Source organism: Ooceraea biroi, chromosome 10 (genome assembly GCF_003672135.1).
Source record: "Ooceraea biroi isolate clonal line C1 chromosome 10, Obir_v5.4, whole genome shotgun sequence".
Classification (NCBI taxonomy): Eukaryota; Metazoa; Arthropoda; class Insecta; order Hymenoptera; family Formicidae; genus Ooceraea; species Ooceraea biroi.
Window position 1 is genome coordinate 3,529,098 of NC_039515.1, and position 27,943 is coordinate 3,557,040.

The 27,943-nt window shown below is 46.2% G+C and overlaps 2 protein-coding genes and 1 long non-coding RNA gene across 11 annotated transcripts in view; 1 reads left to right on the forward strand and 2 right to left on the reverse strand.

Annotated features, from left to right (window-relative positions):
* LOC105278312 (potassium voltage-gated channel protein Shab) overlaps positions 1-17,092 on the reverse strand; it is a 40,189-nt gene extending 23,097 nt beyond the window's left edge. For all 8 annotated transcript variants that reach the window (XR_003407162.1, XR_003407161.1, XM_026973166.1 and 5 more), the window contains exons 1-3: positions 15,824-17,092; positions 5,951-6,797; positions 4,776-5,074 (exon numbers count right to left, since the gene is read on the reverse strand). Coding sequence is in view for 6 of the 8 variants with exons in the window: in XM_026973166.1 (XP_026828967.1) it covers positions 4,776-5,074; positions 5,951-6,797; positions 15,824-16,951 (2,274 nt within the window). In the remaining 2 variants the exon portion in view is untranslated. The remainder of the gene's footprint in view (positions 1-4,775; positions 5,075-5,950; positions 6,798-15,823) is intronic.
* LOC105278311 lies at positions 6,729-20,933 on the forward strand. Its single transcript, XR_893765.3, has 2 exons — positions 6,729-11,771; positions 19,571-20,933. It is a non-coding gene; the product is annotated as an uncharacterized LOC105278311 (long non-coding RNA).
* On the reverse strand, positions 17,099-27,930 carry LOC105278314 (probable tRNA N6-adenosine threonylcarbamoyltransferase). Of its 2 annotated transcripts, XM_026973170.1 has the most exons (5): positions 27,720-27,930; positions 27,129-27,570; positions 26,808-26,986; positions 26,513-26,744; positions 17,099-17,201 (listed from the first exon to the last, which is right to left on the reverse strand). In XM_026973170.1, exons 1-5 carry the CDS (start codon positions 27,832-27,834, stop codon positions 17,195-17,197), a joined length of 975 nt encoding a protein of 324 aa, XP_026828971.1. In that variant the 5' UTR covers positions 27,835-27,930; the 3' UTR covers positions 17,099-17,194. The 2 variants fall into 2 exon arrangements, with proteins under 2 accessions (XP_026828971.1, XP_011335615.1); XM_011337313.3 differs by lacking the exon at positions 17,099-17,201 and having other exon boundaries at positions 26,453-26,744.
* Positions 27,931-27,943: the final 13 nt, after the last annotated feature.

Sequence of the window (27,943 nt, forward strand, 5' to 3'; positions counted from 1 at the left end):
GCACATCGGTGGATCGATTCGGTTCGGGAATGGCAACGGACCAAGTGGAGAACGAAAGGAGAAATAAATCTTTCATATAGAACCGTATTTTTGAATCGGGTCCAAACAAACGACTTCGCAATGGAATCCTAAATGGAAGATTAATTTGATTATTTATAGATGTAAAATATCTACTGTTAAAGTAACATTGCGAGAAATCCGTATACGTGTATCTGTTTCCCACGTTTGAACGAATGTACAGAGTAGCGAAAAACCAAACCATCACTCGGATATCTTTACTTGCGTCAGGCGCGACGTGTGAAAAATATTGTTCATCAACATTGGGAATGTAAACGCGTTGTTGTGATCGTCGGCAGCATCGTTTGAACGGTCAGCAATAACACGCCGATCATTCACAACCGAAAAACAAAAACGGTTTGCTAAAGAGAGAAGCGTCCAAGGAGAGGCTGAAATAAAGAGAATTCCGATCTATCGTTTATCCATATTATCGATTTAAATTCGACGACAACGTTCGTCTTCACAATCTCAGGTCTCCCTCGAATTTCGCGCGCAGACTAAATCGGCTAACGGAGGCTGTACATTTTCCCTCTGCTGCACCGTCAAGTGGCATCGCGAGTGGCACGAGAATTTAGGGGTGGGACCATCCCTCCGCTAACTTCCAACTCGCATGGAGCGGAATCTCGTCATGCCAGCACCTCCGTGGAAGTCTCGCGGTGAAACTTGTCTCGCGCTCTGTCGGGCTCCGCGGATCGCTCGCGAACTCAAAAGACATTGGGCGAAGATCGTCCGGCTACGAGAGAAGGATCGGTACAGAGAGCAAAAACACAATCGCGAAGAACTCGTGGAGAGTCCACCTGCGCCGGACTTTTGCTCGAATCGAAGGGACCGTTGCGCTACTTCTGATACACCATGTATCTGTGCCCGACTGCGGCCAGATCGTCGCAAGTCCAATTTCTGCGAGAGCCTCTCTCTCTCTCGCGCGCGCGCGCAAAAGGGTGGTTCCTCCCTGTATGACATAATGTGTGGAATATGCGCAGGGGATGCATCGCTCGTAAATACGCAACGTTATACAGCTACACCTTACGTGAGTGATGTAATTATTATGAAACGGAGCGTGACACGACTAATTAGAATGTCGGCGATCGGAAAAAATTGCCGAGTTAATTATTTGCCGTAAAGCGTAATAAAATCGCCGCTCGAACCTGTGCGTTGATATTTACCGAATTATTTGCCGTTTGTTTGTTCACGTATAATTATTCCGTTTATGAACGTGTGTATCGGTAATAATTCAACTCGTCGGCCAGTCGTTAAACTGTTATTATGCTGCATTATGTCGCATGAAATTTCGCATCTCGTCGCTCGCGCTCGATTATCGATGAAAAATGGGTCGCGAGTTTCGCATTTACGAGGGTTGCAAAGTGGCGTTGTGCGGGCAATGTTACGCAAACGATGTAACGCAATGTTTTTCAATTTTTTCCCGAGCAACAGCGATTTTGTATAAACTTTGATATTTGCGTTCGTGATATTTCAACTTTCTGCTTCAGTCATTCCAGACAGGTACGTTTCATTGCGAATTCTGAATAGAATTCCAACGGCGGGAGAAGTGCTGCGAGGTACTCGAAGAACGCGAGCGGAATACCGACTGGAAAACATCGTCACTGGGTCACACGTGAAACGAGAGGAAAAACATTTGATGAACACATTTCAGTAATTACAGATAAATGGACGGACCACTGGATGAGTGTAGAGAGAGGACTCACGATCGATAAGGTTTTTCCCGTCGGGGACAGGTACATATCTTTACGTTGCGTTATCCTGTGACAAGACCGTAATTTTTTCAATTAAGCGATATGCCTCGCACTAGAGCGAGCCAGAGGGAATTACGTGGGCGGTGATCTTATTACGCGCAGGGAGACGATTTCTGACGCCGTTCGCGATGAATATCGCCGACTCATCTACATTATCGTTGAATATCAATGTTGTGAAACGTCTGAAACATAAACTCGCGCATCGTGCTCTTAATGAAAGAGTGGATTAAAAATGTGATTAAAATTGAATCGAATGATGGATTAAAAGAGGCAACAGAAAACAGAAAAAAGAACAGTGCGATGCATTAATATACATATCTCGCGGACAAAATTGATAAATATTAAATTTTGCGGTGACAATTTGCCTCTGGCTCCGTGCGCAAGCATACGCGCCTCACGGTGTCTTCGGTCCCGCAGAGAAAATATTTTTCTTCCGACTTCCGGGCCTCCACGAGAAGCCTCGTGCGAAGAGAATACGAAATAAGCGACACACACATATACGACGAAGAACTCCGCCCAGCGCCATCCCGATGAAATATTTACTCGCCTCGCGGAAATCGTGCACCCCAAACTCGGTGGACTCGATACACGGCGGCGGGGTCTCACCGGTTACAAGAGAGGAAATCAGACACGATTAGCACGGGCCGATCGATAATTGGGAACGGAGTAAAAACAGACGTATATGTAGTATAGACAAAAAGTCACACGTCGAGAGCGCAGCTCTGCAGCAGCGATTCCCAAGTTTTTCATTTCGCCAATCCATCTTCCGACGTGATATATTTGCTCCGGGCTGGACTGAATACTCGAAAATCGCTCGACTTTAAAGAACAAATATCTCGCCTATCAATCACAAAAAAATATATAGGTATTGCAGCGTGGAAATAGTTGGAAAATTTTTAATGTAATTTTTAACTCTTTGGAATTCGAAATCATGCGCGAAATCAAGCAGATGTATATGTAAAAATGTTGGTATGTTAATTTAGTCTTGAATATGAACATTGAGTTATTTGTGCACATGGTTCTTTACTAGAATATTTATCTTCTTTATTGTATGTACTTGTGCGTGTTTACTTTCCATTATATTTATCATAAAATTATTGATTATACACGTTACATATATTATAATATACGTTTGCGTGACTAATCTTCTCTTGGAGAGTACCTACTCTACTGTTAGTCATGCGACTTGTAGTCAACTCTTAACGGATTCTGAAAGATTGATTGGGAATCGTTACTTTATAGCGTAGCACAGAGGACAGCAATTTCATGTGCTATTCAAGGCTACTTAGCGGAAACAGGCTGATTATAGGGTACATTAAACGAGCTATCGATCGTGGTCGACTGGTGGATTATTATTATTTGGCTAATATTCGTATTATTTGGTAAATATCCAATTTCTCCACAAATATGGCTTGTACTTTATAAATCATATTATAATAATTGTATCATTAATAATTCTTTCATAAAATGGAACAATAGTTTTTCGACATACAACTTTAACAATATATTTCCAGAATCGAATTATAAAAGAATACCTGACAAAAATGAAATATGGCTCTCAAAATAGCCAATAGGAAAATTATGATGATTTAAAAATTAATATATCATTAACAAATACGCAATGAACTCAATGCCAGTTAAATATGCGAGCAGAGAAACGTTTTATATAAAAACAAAAAGGATTCTTCATCTTCATAAATATTATCATACCTGTCAAAAAACAAGTAAAGTATATATTATAGCCTGCTGGCGTTTCGTACAAATGATTTTGTATACTTTGGGTGAACAATTTCTCTGGTAACTAATAAAAGATATTTTGGATTAGTTACTCTTGCGTGAGACATGGTATTATATTAGACTATTATTTTAATTGCCAATTAGCATCTAACCACGGTCGTATTAATGCTCAGGATGGAGGAGCTCAGCGTCTGCTCGACGTGCTTCCTTTATGTACACGTAAAAAGGGAAGACCCAACATTGAACGCGTTCAACCTCGTCATCTTCTAGACAATTCGCGCGACGGAAAATATAGAAGAGACGTTCTGTAGCTACACGATTTCGACGAGTGTGAACTGATCTCGATTGTCGCGATTGCAATGGATGCGTTGGTGACAAATCAAAGTGGACAAACGTAAGTGTTGAGATATACAGTCTTCTCTTAATGGAAAATAAATCATTGCGCATTCATAATATTATAAATATCAAGAATCAATTTCAACTGCAATAAAAAATTCTTCGTTATTATTTTCAGTCGAGATTCTGAATTTCGATGATATCGAAGAAATTATACTCCTTTTTTACTAATACGTACATTTGTTATTAATATTATTTTTTAATTATGACATTTGTGATGATATAACATGTGACATTTGTAGGTACAAATTCTATCGTTGCAAATTCTTTCCAATATTGAAAAAACAAAGGTTAAAACTGCGTCCGACCAAACAGGTGTTAAGACTACTGACGCGGTCGCGCATCCAGTGCAATCGTCATCGATCTCTACATATTTCCGTACGGGGTGATCCATTTAGGTCTCTGACGTCAAATTACTTGTTACTTCAAATTCTCAAACACATAAGTTTTCATAAAAGTACAACAAAAAGTAAAATTTGGCATTGGCTCTTCGCCGAAAAAGATAATTTGTCGACTTCTTCGCGTTTCACACATCTTTACCATCTGGAAGTTTATCAATTTCTTGTCACTGTCAATTCTCTACATCTACTTTATATTTCATTAAAATAGTAGATTAAAATTTAAACTAACGCATCATACAAGAAATTTAGTTAATTCAGTAAATTACAATGTCGATGCTGCGCTTTTCTTCAGAAGTAAAAAAACGATTTTATATTTTCTTCTGCTAATCATCAATCAACGTCATTACCAGCATGGACCAGCCCGAGTACCGCGCCGTACACACGAGATAATTCGCACATATGTATGCAAACGTTCCATAGGTCAGGGACTTACGCTAGACGTCATGTTGGCCTGGTTGACGTGCTGCGCCGGCATCTCGTCTTGATAGTAATCATCGTTCTGAGTACCCGGCACGCTCTGGGCATAGTCGAGGAGTCGGCGGTTCGGGCTGTCAGGTGTTGCAGGCAGGTCGTTGGGCAGATTCGGGAAGCAGGCATTGGACGCACTGCGTCGATGCCGCAGGCCGTAATGCTCATAGTTACGGTAACAGCCGGGTCCGGTTTGCGCGGGCCCGCGACCACTCGCGGACTCACCCTCCGTGCTGTTACCATCCACCCCGGACATGTTGTGACCTGGAAACAGGTTCAGGGTCTGTGTCGTTCCGTATGATAGGCGGCGCGAGCTTCACACCGCCGAGGAGGGTCCCAATGAATGAACTCGAGAAGGAACTCGGCTTATTGGGAAACGTTTGAACGGGACAAGGGAATATGATAATCGAGCTATAAAATAAGGGATAAGGTATGCGAGAGCGCTTATGTGGCCCAGATCAAAGATCAATTATAAGGTTATCATCTTCTTACATCCCCCGCTCATCGAGCAAGTCCTCGTTACGTGAGTCTCAACCTTTAGAAGATAAGCGGAGAGGACTAGGGGGTGATATGGCACTACGCAGAAACGAGTTAATAACATAGCGCGAGCTAAAGGGGAAAAGGAACGCCTATTACCCTCGCAATCGCGGTAATAGTACAATCCAATCACGGTGAATTAGGGCTCGCATGCGGATACGCCCTTTACCTTGCTCCACTCGGTCTCGCACGTACCGAACCTGCGAGTCGGAAATGGCGAATCACGAATCGATCCCGCAACGCGGGCAAGGCCTTTCTACCTAGGTTTCTCGCGCTGGGACCAATTTGAAAAGCATTCGTAGTCCCCTCGGAGTCAGACCGAGAACAAATCGAAGTACCATAACATCGGGTTAAGTTGCGTCGTAAATAAAAAAAAACCCCTTATTACCGCGATTGACGAGGAAAACGCAAAGAGGAGAAAATAATAGAAGACGACGCAGCACGCAGTCGCTCCGAGGCGAGGGTCAGCTCGGAGAGCCGCGTCGATGGTCTCGGGTCGGGGCCGAGTTTGTTCGATAAGTCGGTCTCGGCGACGCGGAGTCTCGTGGCGCGCGAAGCAGATACTGATCGGTACCCGCCGCGCGGTGCCAGCCCGTCGCTTACCGGTGTCGACGATGACGTCGATGAGATCCATGCTCTTGGCGAAGGCATCCCTCAGGTTGATGTGATGGAAAGACACGATGCTGCCCTCCCGCTTGGCCCTCTCGAGGGCCTCCCGCCTCTTGATCGCCTTCTCTCGTCTCATCTGATTCTTGTAGAACTCGGCGAAGTTGTTGACGATAATGGGAATGGGCAACGCGATTACCAGGACACCACATATACAACACACACTGCCGATCGCTTTGCCGAGCGGGGTCGTGGGGTAGATGTCGCCGTATCCGACGGTGGTCATTGTGATGCCCGCCCACCAGAAGGTCTCTGGAATGCTTACGAATTTGGTCCCGGGCTCCTCCTTCTCGGCGAAGTAGGCGAGGCTCGAGAATATGAGGACGCCCATCGCCAGGAAGAGCATCAGCAGGCCCAGCTCCTTGTACGAGTTACGTAGGGTGAAGCCGAGACTCTGCAGCCCGGTCGAGTGGCGGGCCAGCTTCAAGATCCTCAGGATCCGCATTATACGAAAGATCTGCACTACCCTGCGCACGTCCTGGAACTGGTCGTTCGCGTTCTTGTTTGTCTCGACCAGGAACAGAGATACGAAGTACGGCAGTATCGCCAGCAGATCGATCACGTTAAGACCGCCCTTGAAGAACTTCCACTTGTCCGGCGAGGCACTGAACCTAAGCAGGTACTCGAGGGTGAACCACGAGATACACACGGCCTCCACCATCGCGAGCTGCGGATTGTCTTGAAAGTTCCCCTTCTCATCATTCACTTGCATACTAGGAATGGTGTTGAGAGTTAGTGCGATCGTCGAAAGCACAATAAAGAGTATTGATATCACAGCTATCACCTGGAAAAGCGACGGGTCAACCGGTCAAACGGAGCTAGCCAGACGCGAGCTACCTGGTCTACGTGTACGTTTAAGGGGAGCTCCCTCTCTTTAACGTCTTTTCTTTCATTCTCTGTCCGTCTTTATCGGGCTCTACCGGGGGTATTCTCCTAAATCTATAGCCGTGCTATCATCGCGTCTACGTTGGAACGGGAACGTAACGAGTCACTTGTCTACATTCTATTCTCTAGAATCAAAACGAGCGAGCTAATGTCGCGACATATTAATCCTGTTAATACGTGAAAGAAGTAATTCGAGCACAGTTTGTCCTCGACAATCGACATTGTCGATGCGAGTTATAGACTTCTCGGAAAAGACCACGCAAGCTTATAGTTGAAGAAGAAAGCGGCCGCAAAATGAGGAGTACTCACTTCTTAAGGCGCTACAGTTATATAGTTATGCGTACGTAAACTATAAATATGGTAAAAATAGTCATTGCTCTGAATGTTTCACAAGCGATACAATCATTACAGCGGAAAAAGTCGAAAGCTTCCACTCTGCGGAAGCGGAATGATAAAATATGAAGCTGGCAAAGATACGAACGGTTAAAACGTTTTTAGCGACGGAATGAAAGCAGATATAAATGTATTTGATGATGTATATATAAATATAATTCTCTCTCTTGGCGCAGATATTGCGTATATATATGTTGCCATATTTACAGTAAAGCAAGCGATAAAACTGGCGATACGCAAAAAGCAAATCTCGAAAATCTCGAAAATCGAAAATGCATTTTCGTTGCCTCGTCGAATACAATGTACATATATATACAACATTTTACTTTACATGACCAGGTATGTAAAATGTGTTTCACACATTTTGACGGATTAATAATTCACGTGTCACTTGAACGTTCCGTCTGCATCATGATTTTACTTTACGTGAAAATATCACAAAATGTTAATGGCCAAAGTCACGAGGATAATTTCCGAAATTCAGCGAATTCAAAGGATAACACTGCTGATCAATTAACACCCAATAACGCTAATGAAATAGTGTTTACCAAGCACTAATTAGTCTCAAATACGAGCTCGCGCTTTCCCGCGCGTTTGCTGCGTGACCAAGTGAAACACGACGAACGGGCGCGCTTAATTGAGCTTGAAGGATACTCGCGATACAAGGCTGCTCGTGAAATTAACAGAAAGAGAGAGAGAAAGAGAGGAGGGACCATCGAAGAAGCGAGCACAGCTCGGAGAGATCAAGCGAAATCACCATAGACGCCACATACACCATAAAAGGCGGAGGATAACGCCGATTAACGAACAACGAAGGCTTCTTGCAAAGGAAAGAAAAAAAGAAACAGGAAAAGTGGAAAAATCAATTATTGAACAACCCAGCAAACGGAGAATCGATCGCCGATTCTCGCGGAAACCCAGCGTGACCAGCAACGCGAACCACGTCATCACCAGGGAGTGCCTCGTCGTTTTAAACGCAGTCTGCCCGACGTCGCTCGACTCACACAAGTTTCATTGCATTATTTCGGCCAGCGTATACATATAAAAAGTATCTGTATGTCCCTTCAAAACCCCGCTCCCTTGCCCGACCCGACGCTCCCCCGTGTATGGTGCACCCCTTTCGCACCCCGCGGAGTCACCAGCCCGCGTATACACCCTTTTCCATCCCACCCGCCCATCCCCCCAACCCTTACTAACACTCTACTCTCACGCCAGTGCAATCGCTACAATGCGAAATCAATTCGTCGCTTTGGAGGGCTCAGCGAAATCATGAGGTTACTCAACAAAGTAAAGTAAGTAGGGAGGGAGCTTGCTTCGCATTAATTAAGTCGCAAGTAAATAGGGGAAGCAGGCACATCCGGGAGCAAAACCGAGGAAACGGTAAATTTCCGTGGTTGCTCATGTGACTCCATATTCGTCTCTCTTAAAGAGGTGATGCGATGAATATATTAACGGGAGAAAAATAAAAATACGTTAATAGAATTTTAATTTAAAATTTAAAGTTGATTTTCTACGATCTGCCGCCATTTATAGTATCTTATATTTTCCAAAAAATTTGAAAAGGTCGTGTATGCACATGGAAGTAATAAACTTGACGTTAAAGTCTCCTTAAATCTTTATTCTCTCTTCAAGAGAAGTAAATTTAGAGTCATGCCTACAGAAACATCTCGTAAAAGTGTCGCGCGCGATTAATCTTTCATGGAGATACATTTATACTGTTCATCAAGAGCGATCGGAAAATGCAAAAAGTGCCATTTTTGTCATCCAAAGATCGTTGTTCAATTCATCAGGTTTGTCCCGGATGTACCACTTTATATAAGCAAAATCGAGAAAAGCAGCAAAGGGGAAAATCACGTTTTAATCCACTGCGGTCCAAAATCGATACCAATAATTGCATCAATATTAAATACTTCGTTTCAATTTCAGACAGCGTCGCCGACAACAACTTTTATTATTGGCGAGTCTCATAAAATTTTTGAAAAGGCAGTGCCGTGTCATTTACATCTGAAAGAAATGGAAGTCATCGCAATAACGACTGCATTGCGACCGCAAGAGGATTAATGCGCGAGCAGGCGCGGTGCCCACCCTCGAGGGATCTCGAGGGACGATCATCGCGCCGGTACCAATAAAAATCAATGCTGCTTCGAAGTAACGTTATTGTACAACAAAGTGCGTGTTACGTGTGCGTGTACGTGATGTTAAGGGTGGCGAGAGGATCGCGTTAAGCAAGCCCGTGCATCGTAATGCTTTCTGTGCGGGACGGGAGATCCGGTTGGTGGTACCGTCGTGCGGTGAAGCGGATTCGTGCGTTTGTCGCTTCGCGTTATGACTCGCGATGCTGTCGCGTTAGCTGCGGACAAAAGAAGAAGCCGGATAGGAGAGACTGAAAAGAAGGAAGCCGAGAACGTGGTACAAAACTGTAATTTTGTAGACGTATCGTTTGATGGGCTAGTGCGCGCGATAGTGCAGCGGCCAGGAGGTACAAGCTTGCGACAATATGCACGTGGCTGCAGTCGCTGCTCAGACGAATATACCGTTCAGCCGTGTGACGAATGGTTTTTCCTCGCAACTGCGACCTATTATTACACTTTTTACGCAAAAATCAGAGAATTTACGCAAAGCCGAGAAATATTATTGCAGCAAGACGTCATTGCTCGACATCGGAGATGCGTTGGATAATATTAACTCTGTAAAATAATTTTGTCAAAGTAGCGGGAAATATTTAGACGGAAAACGATGATATAGCTAGTAGTAATAATGTAGTAGTAATAATAATGATAAATTGCTCGGTAATGTTCTATGTATTCTGCGCGAACGAAACTTGTTATTTTGTAGAAATGAATCCGTAACCAGTTGATGCGTTAAAGCGCAAGGAGCTTCGGCTTGGTTAGCCACAAGCAAAATTGAACAAAACTACAAACAAAATTGTTAGATTCCCATAATTTATTTTAGCAAGGTTTGATGTTAACTGACACGGATCCCTCTCTCTCGGTGTAATACCAAGTCTGTGCGAATAACCGAGCTAGCGAGCGAGAACAATTCTGCGTCGGGAAGAAGTCAACAATTTAATTTCACTATTTATACGTAGTAGAAACTCCTTGAAACATTTTCTAACGCCCGCCAAGTCGAGGTATTTCGCAAAGCGACTAATATAACCGGCATGTTATTATAGTACAAAAAGCTCTACGTATGTATTAATATACTGCGTATTAGTATACAACAAAAGCTGCAGCCGTATTAGTTAATATTCACGCGAGTTTACATACGTGCGTCTCACCTATCTTAAGGCGAACGTTTGCGATGCATAAAATGGAGATAACAACCGTCGCAATCGTAAAAGCAAGATACGGTAATAATAGAATACTCCAGTGGCGCGCAGTTACGATAAGCGTTTTATTATCACCCCGCAAAAAAGAAAGTAACAGACCGTGATGTTTTTCCGCATTATCATTTTGGTGTCATCGCACTATTGACGATACCGTTCCCCGCGTTACCGATATCACTGTAATAACTCGCTGGAAAATCGAAGAGAGACGAAGAAAACGTATCCGTACGTATCATGAAGATGCAAAGCGCTTCGTCTTACCGCTTACTCAAACCGCAAAATTGATCGTTCTACTTCTAGGTATCTACGTATTTCTACCCGCGACAGTAGGCTACTCCGTCGCGATCGCATTTGCCCGTCTTCGATCCGATCTGACCTCTGAATCGACCCGACGGCGGTACTCGCACAAACCTACATGGCACTACATACGTGTCCTCCGCGGTAATTTTTCCGAGGGTGATCCGCGGATCTTGCGTCGGAGCTGAAGGGTATACTCGCCGTATATGGCAGCTGTATAGTTATGGCCCCACATGTGCTCTAAATATACTCCGCAGATCGATACGGTTTCAGTTTCATAAAATATTGACGGGCCCGTTAAGGGGAACACGTCCCGGTGTGACAAAAGCAATGAGAAAAAACGGTCGCACGAGAGGGTAAAGAGAGAAAGACGAGACGGTGTCCCGGGGCGGGATGGGACCAGTGCGATGTGTAATATATTATGATATAATAAATATCCGATGCCAGCTCTCTCGGAAGCGTTAAGACGCGCCGTGCCGCTGTGCCGTGGTCACACGGACGTGCAGCGAGAGAGGGTTGAAAGACAAGGGCGACAGAGACTGGTTCGGGAGCGACTTCGAGAGGTAGGTGTCGGACACCGACATCGTTTGATCCGGGCGACTCAGGGGGGATGATCTCGAGGGAGGATGGGACACTGAGACCGGTTGTAGGGGATTAGGTGGTCGGTCGGATGGTCGATCGGAGTCGTAGTTGGGGATCGCCGGTGCGGTCGTTAAGGGAGGAGTCCAGGGAGGAGCGAGTGCCACCCCGCACAAATCATCATCTCATCTCGGGCAACAGTGTGTGCAATGTGTATTGTTTGTGGTGTGTCAAGTATACATCGAGGATTCAGACAACGACTACGTTCGTGAGAGATAGGTAGATAGATAGAGAGAGAGATAGATAGACAGAGACGAGGTATCGCTTGTTACTGAATCAAGTGGATTCTCGTGAGCGGCAAAATCGTCGAGTCCGACCATCAATTCCCAGCGGGTATCGTCCACACGTTTATTCTTATGTACTATGGGCTCGTTACGTTTTGTTATTTAAGTTAATGCACGGCGGCGCCCATCGCACATTTTATCCTTCGACTGCGAGCACTTTGACAGTCGAGCTCCGCTATTTTTCCTCGGCGCAAAATTTAATTAGAGGCCACCTTTTGTGCGAACTGTTGTAACTTCTAGAGTCTGATTACGAATGTATAAAACTATGAATTAAAAATTTGTATAGTAATGAAATTGATATGAGATTAACTATGAAATTTTGTGATATTGATTCGAAAAGCTTTAAGTATTTAAAAATTTTCGATCATTAAAATTTTGAGAAATTTTTTAGAAAAGCTATTGATAGCTTGATATTAAACCGAAAATGGTCTTTTACTTTGGCAAGCAATTCTCATAGCCGAGAGAAAATGTACAACGTGCTGTCTAATTCACGAAAGTTCATATGGCGCTAAGTATGCACGATATATCGCGAGTATCGATATCGGACTCGACGTAGAAGCGGATTAACATTAATAATATATTTCCTTGATTATATATCACTCTTGATATAATTATACATTAATAATAATTACGCAGAGTGTCCCAGAATTTATTTCCTTTCATCAGTTCTTTGATACGCTTAAAATTGAACAAAAAATCTGAAAGCTTAATTGTAACTGTTAAAAAAGTTAAAAAGCAGTTTCAATTTAACTTTCTATTAAAATAAAACTCATTTAAAATTAATTAAAAAAATTTATGTCTCAACTATTTCCTCGCAACGTAATTCTCATAATTTTATTTAAAAGGCAAAACTGAGAATATAATTTTCATAATCGTACGAAGTAAGAAAAATAATGATTCTTGGAAGAACGATTAGTTTCCTTACGTCGATTATTATCTCGTCCAATTAGCGGGATACGACTCTGGCACACCCGGTGTACAAATTAGTGGCATGTGATCTTGTGTCGATTTCATCAATTTTTACGTAGGATATCGTGGATATATAAGTGTATCAGTACAGACGGATTTACTTATGTTTTCGTACAGGTGCTCGTAAGGCACGCGTGCATTAATATATAATATATATAATATATACAGTATATAAATATCGTGTGTCGAATTGAATTCGCTGGTAGCGAAACTACTATGACGCTTAGGGAGCGGTGTCGAGAAAGAATCAACGTGATACCTGGTAATCGCGTATAAAACACTCCCATTATCATCGGCGGCCGATTACACGGCACACGATGGTCAGTTTACTCTCGAGACGCAATACAAACTACGAGCTGAAAGCTGAATTACAGTGAAACAAAAAGAAACAAAGAGAGAGACAGATACAGATAGATTAGTATCATGTTGGAAGGGGCAACACCACCTAGAAATAAAATACACATTACAGAGATCGACGCCGGAGCTATCATTCGCCAATCTACGATACGTATGCACATATACTTACGCAAACAAAAATCAGAGCAGACACACATGTGTGTGTATGTACGTGTGCTTCTCGTCATTAGACTGTCTAGGTACACGTCAACGCCTAGCTAAAACGCTATCTATGATCGTTAATCAGCACGCCGAAGCTAAATGCCGAGATGAAGAGTGAATCTAGATCGTGATCCGATTTTGTGAGTTATGCCAGCTACGCCACGCTCGATCGGCTCACGCGAATTCGATCTGATCGCGGCAAGTATTATGCGGAGATCATGTTTTCTTCAGACGATCCGTCGAAATTACTTCGTTATCCGTCAACGGGTAACTCTCCATCGAAGAGTAATAACTTCATTGGTTTCTTCCGAGAGCAGGCGCGATAAGATAAATTGGGTCAATGCGAGGCGTGATTAAAAATGAATTGTTAGCTTTTATCATATTTTTAAAGTGCACAATCTCTCTTGATGACGCACATTTTAAAAATTACGTTGGAGTGCCAAATTGAATTGCAAATGCGTGTGCATGTTGAAAATTTACTACAATTTCAATAGCATGTCATTCTGTTGACCATACATCTCGATAAATAAAATTACACATCGTACACACGTCAATCGTGACATGATAAATGTTAGATTTAAATCTGTCCCGATAAATTTGCATGATACTGAATGACGATAATTTTGTCAATATTCGAGAGACCAAATGTAATTTTGTAGATAAAATTGCAGCCAGCAATCTAAAATGTTTACTGTAAATCATCATAATCGTTTTCTATTCGTGAAAGGTGTATTTGCCAGGAAACGAGATCGACTGCGATCTGCCGATCGAGCGGCCCACGGAATGATCTAAATAAGGATAAATGTGAATGTTGAAAAAGTCATACGTTCTCTCTACTCTGTACTTCGCCTATATGCGAGCTACGTCGAATCGATGCTGTAATATCGATTTAATAATACCTTTGCTTGAATTAAGGCTCCGGCAAAAAACTGCAAGCGTGGACACATCGTTAAGTGGGTTAGTGCGAAATGCAAGTCAGAGAGAAGGATTGAAAAGTGTTTTGCGGCAAAGCGAGAATAAGTTTGGGCTCGTAATCTTGCGGTCGTCACGGATGTGGTGGATTCGTCTCACGTTTTCACGAGGTATTCCGAGTCTTGGGAATCCGGGCGAAATTACGCGCGTCAGACTCGACATTTTTCGCTCGATCGATCCCTGCCAGAGCCGACACGCGCGTAAAAGCCCACAGTATTATGCGTAATAAATAGTAGAGTAGTCCCCGATCAGCCGAAGAGATTACGATAACGCTCACCGACACGAGCTTCTCAGCGAGACGGACGTGAGGAAAGCTTTAACGGTGTGAGGGTGGAAACGCCGCGAATCGTCCGGCGCGCCGTGACATGAAGAGAAGGTCATGTTATCGAGCTTGGAGGCAAAGCTTAATGAGGACTGGCTGCACCTCGACGTCGATTAGCTTGATTGTTTCTTATCTGCTGCGTCATACTACACCGCCGCTTGATGACACGTTGACGACACGTGTGAAAGCTTTCATTACGCGATTATGTCGCCAAGGATAACGGCAATTTGCACAATTTCTGATACGACTTTGTCAATTCTAACCGTAGCTCCGTGTAATGACCGAGCGAAGCGAATTGTTGATGCTGCTGATCATCGAATCGGTGCAGCCCAGTCCGAAAAGAAACTTCTATTTGTATGCGCGGCGTGCAAATATCAAACATATGTAACTTCGTTTTGGTAACTTCCCAAGTGCTTTTCTGCGTCGTAGATAGGACGTAGCCACGGGAACGAAGCAAAAAGCACCGCGAAAATACGACAACGACGCATGGTCCCTCGAAAGTAGCGAATCTATTAAAGATCACCGTCTGTATGATCGCCAGCTGGGCGCGAGGATCCAACAGCGGTTTCTCTAACATATTTTTATCATCAAACGCGGTTTCGCGGTGTGTGTGTGTTTGCCGTATAAATATTTAGACGGTGATCTCTAATAAGTTAAATTGATCAATGCTAAGTGCCACGCGACGTGTCCTTGTTGCGACAACCCGGAATCTTGGCTCGAGTTCAACAGCCGTTTCTCCAATAACAATCGCGATTCTACAGAGTATTCCGCGAGAATTGGGAATCAGTAATAGCTTTTCGATTGAATCCGCTTTCCAACTTATCCTTAGCGGACATTTTCATTATTAAATATCAATGATTAAGTAGCAAACTAAATTCCTTCTTGGAAAAGAATTCTTGCTAAAATAAGAACCATCTGAAATAACTTTGACAATTATGTTACGACGCGTTATCTATTTATAATGGAATGATAATAGCTCGCAGGACATTGTAGTCTGAGAATTGAGAAAGAAACGCGAGTCTAAATATACTTATAGTACCGTTTCCCATTTTCTCGGGAACACCCTGTATGCACGAGGGAACGACGACGGACGATGCGCGACGTTCCGCGGTCTGTGCATCGTGTTCTGTTTCCGCATGGTCCCTGAACCACCACGTGCGACTCACCCTCGCGGCGATGGACGTGGTCGGCTTCTCGAGGAGGTCCCACAGCCACTTCTGGTACTGGGCGCACTTCCCCTCGCCGAACTCCTCCTCCTCGCGCTGCCGCAGCGATTCCGCCTCCTTGCGCATCTCCTCGTGCACGTGCTCCTTCCGCTGGTGGTACTTGTGCTGGCAGCAGCTCTCGAGGTAGAGCTCATCGACGCCCCAGTACGCGAGGTCGTCGCTAAACGCCAGCACGCACATCTCGTCCACCAAGTGGAGCTTGCCGGTGCGATAGAAGTTGAGGATCGAGCTGAAGGACTTTGGATGCCGGTCGAAGAAGTACTCGTTGTCGATCAGGGAGTAGTCATCGCAGAGCTCGGTGATCGCCTCGTGGGTGTTGCAGTCACGTAACCGGCCTAGGCGCGTGTGCGGCAGCCGCTCGAGGGTGCGCCAGAGCACCTCGTGCTTCACGCCGCCGACGTTGATCGAGACGCGCCGGTTCAGCGCCTTCGAACGCATGATCATGAACGGCTCCGGCGGCAGGGACGTCATCGACCTCGAGAAGGCACGCTGCTGCTGCATCTGCAGCGGCAGGGGCGGCGGCGGCGGTGGCGGCGGCGGCGGCGGCGGCGGCGGCGGTGGCGGTAGAGAAGGCAGGTTTACCGGCGCCACGGTACCGACCGGTCCTACAGATGATGCGAATGCAGCGTAACGGACCTCCTTGTTCACGTTTCCTCCTGCTCCTCCTCCTCCTCCTCCTACACCACCACTCCCAACCCCTCCTGCTCCTGCTATACCTCCTCCGCTTCCTGCTCCTGTTCCACCAATCATTCCTGGAACCCCCGCGGCTCCACCGACTCCACCGAGTCCTATCCCGCCACCCAGCCCACCCCCCGGGACCCCCGTCGACGCGCCGAACCCGAGACCTCCTCCGCCACCGGTGCAGCCGATCGCGAGGGCGCCGACTGCACCGGGCTGCTGCAGCGTCGTCGTGCCGCCACCCTCGAACACGTAGCCCTGGTCGGTGCCGATGTAGGGCACCGTGCACGACGGCAACGACGATGAGAGCGCCGGGCCGGCGACCACGGCGCTACCATTACGTTCCCCGTCCGCCAGCGTGTTGTCCTCGAGCCGTCTCTCGTTCAGCATCGGACGCGCCGAGTGACGGCGGGTGCGAGTCGTCGTCGGCCACCAGCGCGACTACGAGCCGGTGCCCTACGTGATGGTAATGACGTCGACGCGCTCGCTCGTCGAATATCTGACGCGGTGTCTTTTTCGTTTTCTTCTTCTTCTTCGTCGTCCTCCTCCACCTCGTCCACGGTGTTCCTCTTCAGCTTCATCCGTGAATCCGTCCGGCCCCTTCCGTCGACCTGGTCGACCGACTCAGCCGTGTCATAATCTGAAAGACACATCGGACACGCATGACGTAACTCTGTTAGGACTGTATTTTTTAAATATACTAAATGATATTATTTATACGAAATGATTCTTTTATGTTTGTCGTGAGATGCACATTTATTCCGGAGGAAAAAGGTTGCATGCGCGTGTACGGATTTTCTTCATGAGCGAGATATCCAACCATCAAAAAACAACTGGAGACAACACGCGAAAGGCTGAAAAGTGCTTACAGCCGTTATCATATACGGCTAACACTATTTATACTCGAGGTCAGTACACCTTGACCTCGATTCGTACGAAAACCACTTGTCCCAATAGCCGAGGAGAATAGCGTGATGAGCGGATTTCATTTATCAATTTGCCAGATGTTCTAATAAATATTATATTAATTACTCGAACTTTCGTCAGCGCGTCTGAATTCTTACAAATATAAATTTCTATGCCACGTAATTTCCACGCGAAATTGATCTCAATCATTCGCGGGCGGACGGATAGGGAGAATGTCGGGAATAGAAATGACTACTATCCAAATTCCCGTGGCGATTATTCTGTTATCGTCTATCGAGTCCAAAGGGCAAAATGGAAAACTTGGAAACGTTCATGCGCGCGTGTGCCGAGATAATTATTTCGCTAAACATAGGCACTTTCGATCACCGCGCGATTAATGGACAGAATTGTTCCGTCGAATTGCCACGCGCGAGATCGCACGTAAGTGGATAACAATCGCCGCGCAATAAATTAGTAGAATGCAATTACGACGCTGACGACGGTTCACGCGAACCTCGCGAGACTTTACTTTGAAGAAAGAGACGTGTGTGTCGTAGCGGATTGTCGGACCTGTTGTACACCTATCGTACCTGTTGACCTCCCCTCAGCATGAGAGAAGAAAGACATTCGTGGCTACGACGAATTACTTCGTGAAAGTACAAACGACCGCTTTTTAATTTTACACATCTAATCTTTCATCGTTGCGGTAACATTGAATTGTAACGTTGAATAGCTTCGTTAGATCTAGCTATGAGAGGATTTTCAACTTTAATCCACGGATGTTAATAAGAATGAGTCAAAGTTCTTGCTACAATCTTTAAATACGGTAGTTATTAATAACAAGGTGTATAAAAACATTCTGCTCGGCTTGAAAAAATCATGAAAACAAGCATCAGAATAATCGATATGTCTAAAAATACAATCGATCTAATGTAAAAAGCAATCAATTAATAACGTCACTATTTTTATTATTACTACTGACCGAGTCCCGAGTCACAATATTACGAACAATAATGAAAATGAGAGGGGCGTGGGCGAACGCTCCAGAAATACTTCATCAGAGAGAATAGCAGAAGCGGGATTCGCCATTATTATTCGGAAATAAAATCCGAGAAAAGACTTGGATCATTGAATACCGTGTTCCTCCATTGAATATCGTACAGCCACGTCATCTCACCATCTTACCTCTCAGAATTTAGCATTGCAAATGTAACAAGAAATTCGTGTTTCCTCTTATTACGCTAGAGCTCATTTTTTCGAATCGATCCTAAATTCATCGAAGGACTCATCTGCGCGCGATCAAGACGAGATCATCCCGAATTGATCTCAGCTCGAATTGGCTTCTTCCAAATTTTTCGCGCGATGATCACATGGCATTCTCATTCATCATTTCCAGCTCGAGCTGCTCGCTCAGCGTTAATTCCGTTTTATCACCGGCAAGACCCACGTGCGTACGTGGGGTCACGCGTTACAAGAATCCGAATCCGACAAAGGTCACGACCACTAAAAATAGACCCGGCCATCTAATTACGTCGGAGTGCTGGTAAATTTAGCGCCAAACGGATAGTCCCTCTCCGCGAGAGAAAGAGAGAGAGAGAGAGAGAGGGAGACAGGATGAGAGACTGTCCTCAATATGGAAACGACTGCACGTCGTGTCGTGGTCACACTGATTATCATCACTACATACGGTTCATTTGTTGAAGATTATCATACTTTCGCCTATGCACCAGTACGCGTGCCGCTATCACGCTTTGATGACTATCAAACGATACTTTAGTCGTCGCGCGTGGAATATTTTTATGTTTCATGTACGCCGTGTGAACGCATATATTTTTAAACAATTTACGTAATGCCCGTCGGTATTTTTCCTGCGGCACACACGCGTGTGTCCAGAATGCAGCGGAACTATCGCGGTATTCGCACCTACGAATCTTTCGCGTTATGAAGCCTATTGCTCGCCAGCTGAAATATCACGATGAAACACTCAACACGATCACGATTCCGATGATAGATTTTAAATAAATTAAAAGCGATGAGATTTTTGTCAGCTACAGTCTACTCGGTAGAACGTCATAAGTGAATTAATAAAGTTTTGTCTTTCAGGTAAGCTCGCGTGGCTGTCGCCGTAACAGAATCTTAATTCGAGGATTATCCGGAACGATGCTCAAGCTTGAATACAAGCTTAGACGTTACCGTTGCAAGCTCGATAAAATTTTCGTTAAGGAATAATGCCCGAGTGCACATCGGTCAAAGAACACGTGGATGAAAGGATCGGGCGGTTAGCAGCTCCGAAACGCCCTGTACGATCATCAGCCACGAAAGGGTTGGCATGATGAGTTGCGTAGGATGGAGCTATTTCCATTTGAAGAGGACCACTCGGTGTGTAAGTGGCACGCTGCTGGTATACACGTAAGCATGTAAACCGGGGAAGATAAGCGAAACGTAATATTTATGCGTCGCGGTAGAAGCTCGGGTCGCGTTCGGAGAGCGAGCAAAATCGAGGAAGAAAAATTGAGAGAGAAAAGACGAAGACATCCTCCGAACGCGTATTGATCATTCTTACACAACGGCGTTGTGTACCGAGAGCGCGTGCTTTTAACGCAGTGAACGTTATAAGCAATTGCTTAATACCGCAGTTTACCATCCCGAGTGCTGCCATAATAATCTGATACCGAAGCATTTCATGTCCACGAATGTCGCGTGCATGCCGCCAGCTTAACGTGGAGGAATCTTAACATTTTAAGCCGACCGCGCTTGTAACTGTGGCATTTAATCCTAGAATGGCGGATTTTAATCAGAGGCAAATCCCTTTCTCTGTAATTACAATAATAATTATTATTATTCTCCGTTCGCGTGTAACACATCAATAGAGATGTTCTCAGCGAGAGATTTTAAAGCTTGCGATCTCTTCAGCGGGAAAAAAAGGATGAAATTTATGACGATCACGCATTGCAACACACACATATAGAAGGCTCAGTTTCTGCGCATTTCTTCAGGGACAAATAGCACCCGAAGAAATGATCGATATAACTCACCACATGGCCCCCGCAAACTCGTAACTTTATTAAAAGCGTTACACCCGTCGTATCTGTAAACGCTCCTCTCTGCGCTAGTTACTTTAGGCCCACCTACAAACTGTGTGTACCAAATCAACTACTACTACTGGGCGCCGTGTAACTGTAAAATCATTTAAAATTGATGTCAAATCGATCGACGATCTTCCACACATACTCCAGTGTTTTTAACGTATATAATGTATATAACGTATAACTCATTTTTGCTCAATTCCTGCCAGGCTCGATGAAAGATGATACAAGATAATGAATTGTAAACTAATCTCACGGACATCCATAAAGAAGAAATAATAACATTGCAAGATGCGAAGAACGGTTTAGAGAATACTGTTATTAAGTAAAATTATAGTTTTATATAAAACTGTATGTAATAAACTGCACGTATACATGTAGAAATACATTTAAAAAATTTCTTTCTCCCTCACGAATTAAAACAATTTTTTATTACGACCGCGGGACCGACGTGAACCGCGGGTTAACATCGACCGCTCAATCGCCTATTTCTCGGCGGCAGACGTGTATGTGTGTGTGCGCGCGCGTGCACACGCATGCACTGCAACGTAAGCGACGCGGCATTCCCGAAGGGTGTTTCCCGAAGAGAGAAAAAGATAGACACAGAGAGAGAGAGAGAGAGAGAGAGAGAGGGAGAGAGTATTCCGCTAGGGAGCGACAGAACAGGAATCGATCTTTTTCTCCCGCAATGGCCCAGCTAGCCAGCGCGTCGGGAACGCGCCCGCTTTCCCGGAGAGGAGAGACGAGAGGACGCGTACTCTCCCTTTGGCGCGTGAGAAGTCGCGTACATCCGGGAACGCGCATCCGCGTTTTACGTACTGCGAAACATCCGGCGCGTTTCCGCGCGCGCGGATCGATCCGCGCGCCGAAGACACGTCCGCGCGAGGAATAACCGCTTGATCTTTGACCTTTTGGTCCAGCAGGCGCGGCACCCCATCCCGCAAAACACTCTCGCATTAATTCATTTCGCGTTCTAGCCCGAGCTTTCGCTACGGAATAATCGTATAACTGGTCTACTTCCCTCGACTATTGTATTACCTATTGTTATCTATTCTCTATTATCGGGTATATCTCCCAATTCGTCGGAGGGGAGGAAACAATTAAATCGCGCCCCACATATTTGATGCGCCGGGTATACACTCGATCCGCCGAGCACTTCCGCCGTGAGACGTCCGAATCCGGCAATCGGATCCAGCACGATCGAGCGATCGTGACGATCGTTGACTCGCAGCAACGAGGACGATTTATGGATAAGGCCCGCGCGAGATACGATCTACGCCCACGGGGCACGGGGCACGCGATGGAATTTTAATATGACCGCTACTGATATTTAACTCGGTCGAACGGAGGAGGACCGGAAGCCGCGAGCAGTCCTCGCTCCTTAGCACGGCGGAAAGATCCCTGATGATAAGACGCGTTGCACACAACCGAGCACCACCGGGTGGTTTCGGTTAACCGAAAAAGGCAGATCGAAAGAAGCTCACCTTCGCTGTTAAAACTATGAAATCGAATTTCAATAGCAAGTATCGGAATATCAAGATCAAAAACGGAAGCCGAATTTCGTCGTCGGGTGCTTCGGCGGTGCCGAATGCCAATTACTCGCGAGATTCGCATCGCGTCATCTTAGCGATGATTATCGGGCGACGGCGGAGTATGCGATCGAATTCCTCGGCGACGACGTGAAGGTCGCCGAAGAGGCGCAGCCACGGCGTGTCCGTCCGTGGCATCGTTTCGTGGAGATCCTCCTTTGTCGGCCGTCCCGACACCACCTCCTCGCGCTCGCTCGTTTTCTTCTTCGCCGCCTTTATTCGCCCGATGCTCCGGTTATTGATTGCGTTATTTCCCCGACATTATCCGTACGTTTTCCTCGGCGCTGTGCGGTGACGCGAGAGACGAGAAAGAACGCTCTCTTCGCGCGACATTCTAAAAACGCTTCAGCAAAGAGTGTTTCCTCTGAAAACCGGCGCCACGGGAGCGATCTCGCGTCGGAATATCCCTTGAAGAAAGGGGAACAATGTAAGAGTATCGCGGGAGAGACGAGAGTTCCTCTCCGCGAACGAGAATAATTCCGAGGTTGATCTCGCGATACATCGGGTCGTAACTTATATTCGTCCCGCCTGTTTAGTATTTTTAATAACGAATATGCGTCATAAATCATATTAAAAATACTAGAAAACCGAGGCGAACATATGTTACAGCCCGATATCTACGAATATCTCTGAGAACGTGCTCCGCAAATATCTCGAGAACGATCGTCATTTCGAGCGCGTCCTCGGCTTGAAATTTCAGGTGGCACAAAGAGCTTCGGATTTCGGCGGCAAGTGCAACGATCGGTTGCATCACGATTGCATCTTGGCGCGGAGTCAATGCAACGGTGCTTCTCGCGAGGATGACTCATTAGCGAAGTTGTCCTCCCGTTGCGAAAAAGCGACAATGACGACGACGACAACAACAGAAAGATTCATTTGCGTTTTATTTCTCGTTTTCATTTTGCGTCGAAGGATGATCGGTTGAGAAAGGGATGCGCTCGCTCTGTAAACCTCGTCTCGGGTTTATATGAGGGTTGGTACCGGGTATTTTACGAGCGGCAGTAGTAACAGCCAACGGCCTGGGACTGTCAAACAGTAGTAGTAAAGGACAACAACGGACGGGATTCCGTCTGCGTGAACGCGCGACGAGCTCCGGAGAAACTCGCTCGGACGAGAAATTTCGCGGCGGAGCTCGCCCCGAGATCGCATCATAACTTTTTCCGCGTAATTAAACGTGTAGGGGTCTCGTAACAAATCCACCGTGTAACTTTTCGTCCCGAACGTTTACGTGAATACGCCTACGTTCTAATCCCTCTGATCTCTTCAACAAACTTCGACGTCATCTCGTAAACGTTTTTTCCTTTTTTTTCTCTTCTTTCTATAAATCTAATTTAGAGTTTTTTTGCTAAGAACAATCGCCGTAATGGTCCCTCGGACAATTGATCCTCGCAACAAAGCGAACAAACATAGGAAGCGGACCTGCTGCTCGAAAGATATTTCATGTGACAAGAGAGTCATTGAAAGTACATTTTAAAAGCTACAAGGGAAAAAATTCGTTCTCCAGGAAGAATCTCATTCTTCACGATCACGAAATCCCGAAATTTCAAATGCACGCATGTCAGAATGAAATCACTGCAAAGCCGAGGATAAGCCCTCGCGTTTTTTAGGACAAATCCCGAGCTATTGCCTACTCGCACGAACAGGGCTCAACCCTCTATAATCCCGATTAATTAAACCGTTCTTCATTTATGTCACGATCGGGATTTCCGTTGGAGAATCGCCGACCCGGACTATCGACGTATAAACCCGGGTCTTAAAGCTGGTCCTCGGAGGGAGCTCGCTCTCGCCAAACGCGTCAAACGCGAGCCAAGGGCGAGCAGCTGAAAGCGCGGGCGACATATGGGGACGGACCCGCGCTAACTGGGTCTCGCGGTTCGGGAGCATTCTCGATGACGACAACGACGACGGCGACGACAACAACGGCGACATCAACGACGACGTCGACGACGACGCGTGCCGCCGGCGGTGCTCGCCGTGCGCGGCAGCTACTATACGGAAATAGACGAGAGGCGCGCGAAGCGGGCCAGAGCGGCGGTCCCCGCGCTGATCTCTTCTCCGCTTGTACTCACCTCTCTCGTCTGTTTCAAGCACGGTCGCCGCGAGGCCGAGGGAACAGCGCGTCGTCGCGCATCGCGCTGGAACGTCGCATCTCGTTGCGCGACCCCGGCGGGGTCGCGAGGTCTCGCGACAGCGACAGTGACGAGCGGCGACGACGACGACGACGACGACGGTCGCGAGGACGGCGGCGACGACGGCGACGGCGACGACGACGACGGCCGCACTGGCACTATCACCACTTGTTCCACACCGGGCGCTGCGATCGACGCTCGCGTGCCTATCGATTAAGCGCTAATGTGGCACAGTCGCGCGTCGGGGCACGAGTGCGAGGGTGCGCGATGTGCTCCCCCTTGCCTTGGCGGCAGACCACGGGCTCATGCTCCGGAGCACCGGACGTGGGGGACGTTCGTCCTCGAGAGAGAAAGAGAGAGAGAGCGAGCGGGAAACCGGCTGCTGCGGGCGATACCGCGGGTGGAAAGGATCGTGTCGCCGTTAAAAAAAAAGGAGAAAAAAAAGGGAGACGAAGGAAGAAACCGCGCGGCGCAGGGAAAATCGCTCGGGATTGCTCGACTACCGCTACTACTACTACTACCGGCTGCCGTCGGTCGCCTCTGGTAGTGGTGGAGGTGATGGTACAGCCTCTGCCACCGTAACTGCCGTTGGCGCCGACAGAGGCACTACTTGGACACGAGCCAGAGGTGCGTCTGTCTCGGTGATAATCCCGAGCCACCCCGTGCGCCTCGGGTCGCACGCGTCCCCCGCCACCCTGCCTCAGTGACGAAACGGCGCTTCCTGAGCGGGGGCGACTCCCGCGCGTGGAGGAGAGTAACAGCTGCGCGCGCGCACGCGCGACCCGTTGGATACGGCGTCATCGCGAGCCGAGGAATCCCGAGTATCAATTACTGTCTCTATCGTTTGATTGATTACAAAGTGGCAGGAGCAACCTGCAAAATTAATAATCGTTACCAAGACGAGTCATAGTCGCAACCAAGTTGTCCGTTTGGAGCTATCCGTTATGTAACATTTCTTCGGCGCGAAACGCGCTTACATTCCCGTTCCCGCTTCAACTAAATTAATTTGCGATAATTACATGAAATGAAGATACATCAAGGCTGCTTTACCTAGCGCTATGCTAATTACTAATGCTTCAAAACACTTTCTATCCTTTTTTTATTTGAAAGAGGAAAAAGAGTGGAAAGTATTTTGAAGCATTAGTAAGTAATACTCTAAGTGTACCGCATCTCCTAAATATACTTAAGAAGAAGAGATTCTCAATGTTTAATATCATCTATAAGTTATTACTATTACATTGAATATTCCTAACAACGGGCATAACACAGTTTTGTCACACTTTTATCAATATTTTGTGGCGAACCGTTCTTCGCCTTTCTAACAGAGAGCGCCATCCCTGGAGAACAGCCATAAACCGTTTCCATCCCTGATTTTCTCCTATTCGCATCCCTTTTCCGCCTCGTGCAACCACGTAGCGCGATATCGCCGGAATTCGCGTTTCCGACACGAAGTTGCACAGTGGAAACTGCACTCGCTGCCGACATGTCGAAACGAATCGATAGTGTATCGTACATGCGTCGAAGAAACGTTCAGCATGTGTAGTTAATAATCGGATCGATGCTTTATTCAAAGGGGGTCAATATCGAACCGTTTGGAAGACGCTCGTCAGCAAGTCGCGCAAGGCCGAAAACCGCCTAGCTATATCGATGCGAGCAGCTGTCCGATCAGCGGGAAATCTAGCCGGCCTGCCGCGAAACCGGGTTACCACGTTTCCGGATAACACAGCTGGTTGTTGCCCACACGATCGCATCGCGCGCGGATATTTTTAGGGACGGCACGGGCAGGTCGTCACGAATAATACCCGATCGATTCTCAACGGCCGCTGCATTTTTGCACATTCGAATAATCGCTCGCGAGATCGGCAACACGTAGATCTAGATGCCGACTAACTGCGAGGCGCCTAAAACCTAACCGAAACCGTAGTTTCCCCTTTTCGTGAAACGTGGAAAGTTTGGAATAAATTGACGAGAATAAAAAAACGAGATAAATCTCTAAAATCAGTATTTTTATACAAAGTAGCATTATTTAAGATAGTTTTATTAATAATAAAATCGCATTTTCTTAAATCTAAGATTAAAATAAAATATTTTTTGGTGCAAATTAAAGCGTGCGTGAAATTGTAATTTTTTGTTTTCAAAACTAATCGATATGAAGGGATTTAAATATCTTAATAACAAAAATTCTAACTTAGAAAAATATTTTATTTTCTCCAAGAAACATGTACGTCATCCGTTCGGTACCTTTGAACACAGGTGGTTTGCATCCAGGGTGTGCCGCCCTCGCATTTATATTGCAGCGATCCAGCGACTGCGATCATCACGCCATTGTCAATGCAGAATCGCTCGTCCGTTGCATAGAGAGTAGCGTTTCTCTCCTTGCACATGATGCCCATCATTTCCTGCAGCCTTTCGTTGCACCCTACACCGCCTACGATCAGCACCTCGCTCGATCTCACGTGCGCCATCGCACGCTCTGTAACATCGTTCATCGTAAGCAAACAGAAAACAGACGGAGAAATCACGTCCATCCGATTACCTGTGATCTCGATCAGCATGGCAAACACAGTCTCTTGCAAGGAGAAACATAGATCCTCGGGAGTGAATGCCTTCGTGTCGAGCCATTCGGACAGATGTTCCTCTATGTGACTCAAAATACCAGAAAACGATACGTCCATCCCTTTGACAACGTACGGTAGTGGTGCCAGTTTCTTACCCCTTTAGGCACCCAGAATATTTTAGTCAAATCTAGCGCTCCAGACTCCGCAAGCGCGTTGGATCTTAAGAGCTAACAGAGTCCATCGCGGATCTTTGCACCAAATCCTGGTGGAACAATAACGGAACGTAAAGGTCTACTTGCTTTTTCGCCAATTGCTCTATGTTGTATCCAGGACTAGGGTCGTTCGACAGTTTCAACAGTCTCGCAAATCTGTCCAGGCAGTTGCCAACCGCTATGTCGATCGTCTCGCCAAAAATGCGATACCTCTGCCGGGAGTACGCGATAATCTGAGTGTTTCCGCCCGAGACGTACAAGACGGTGGGATTCTCGCTGCCGGTGATCAAGCGTCCCATCTCGATATGGCCGATGCAGTGGTTGACAGCGACTATAGGTTTGTCGTACAACTGTGCGACAGTTCTGGCCACCAGGGCGGCGACCGTCAGGGGCGCTCCCATCCCTGGCCCCTTCGTGTAACAAATAATGTCTACATCTTTCAGAGTAACGTTCGCATCGTCCAAGGCTCTCTGCAACACGTTCAGGATGTGCTCTTTGTGATGCTGCGCTGTTTCTCGAGGTAAAAAACCTGACAACAGAATGCGTAAGGTTATGCACGTAGAATATGCAACAATATATAAAAATACGCGGATGAAACGTGAAATTATGACAAATGTAGTGATAAAACATTTCGCACGCGATGTAGGTAGGTTATACGGAGCATCACTTTGAGGTTACCTACTCCCGGTGGAGTGACGTAGGTATGTCGCACGTTCGACAGCACCTGCTGGTCCCGAATTATACCCACGCCTAATTTGTTCGCGCTACCCTCGAACCCGATAGCGATCACCATCGTTCATTCGTGTTGTTTTCTTAATCGACAACGATTGATGACTCAAGTGTCAAACGACTATTCGAATTTGATCGACTGCGACAGGCCGCCAATCCTGAGAACTTGACTA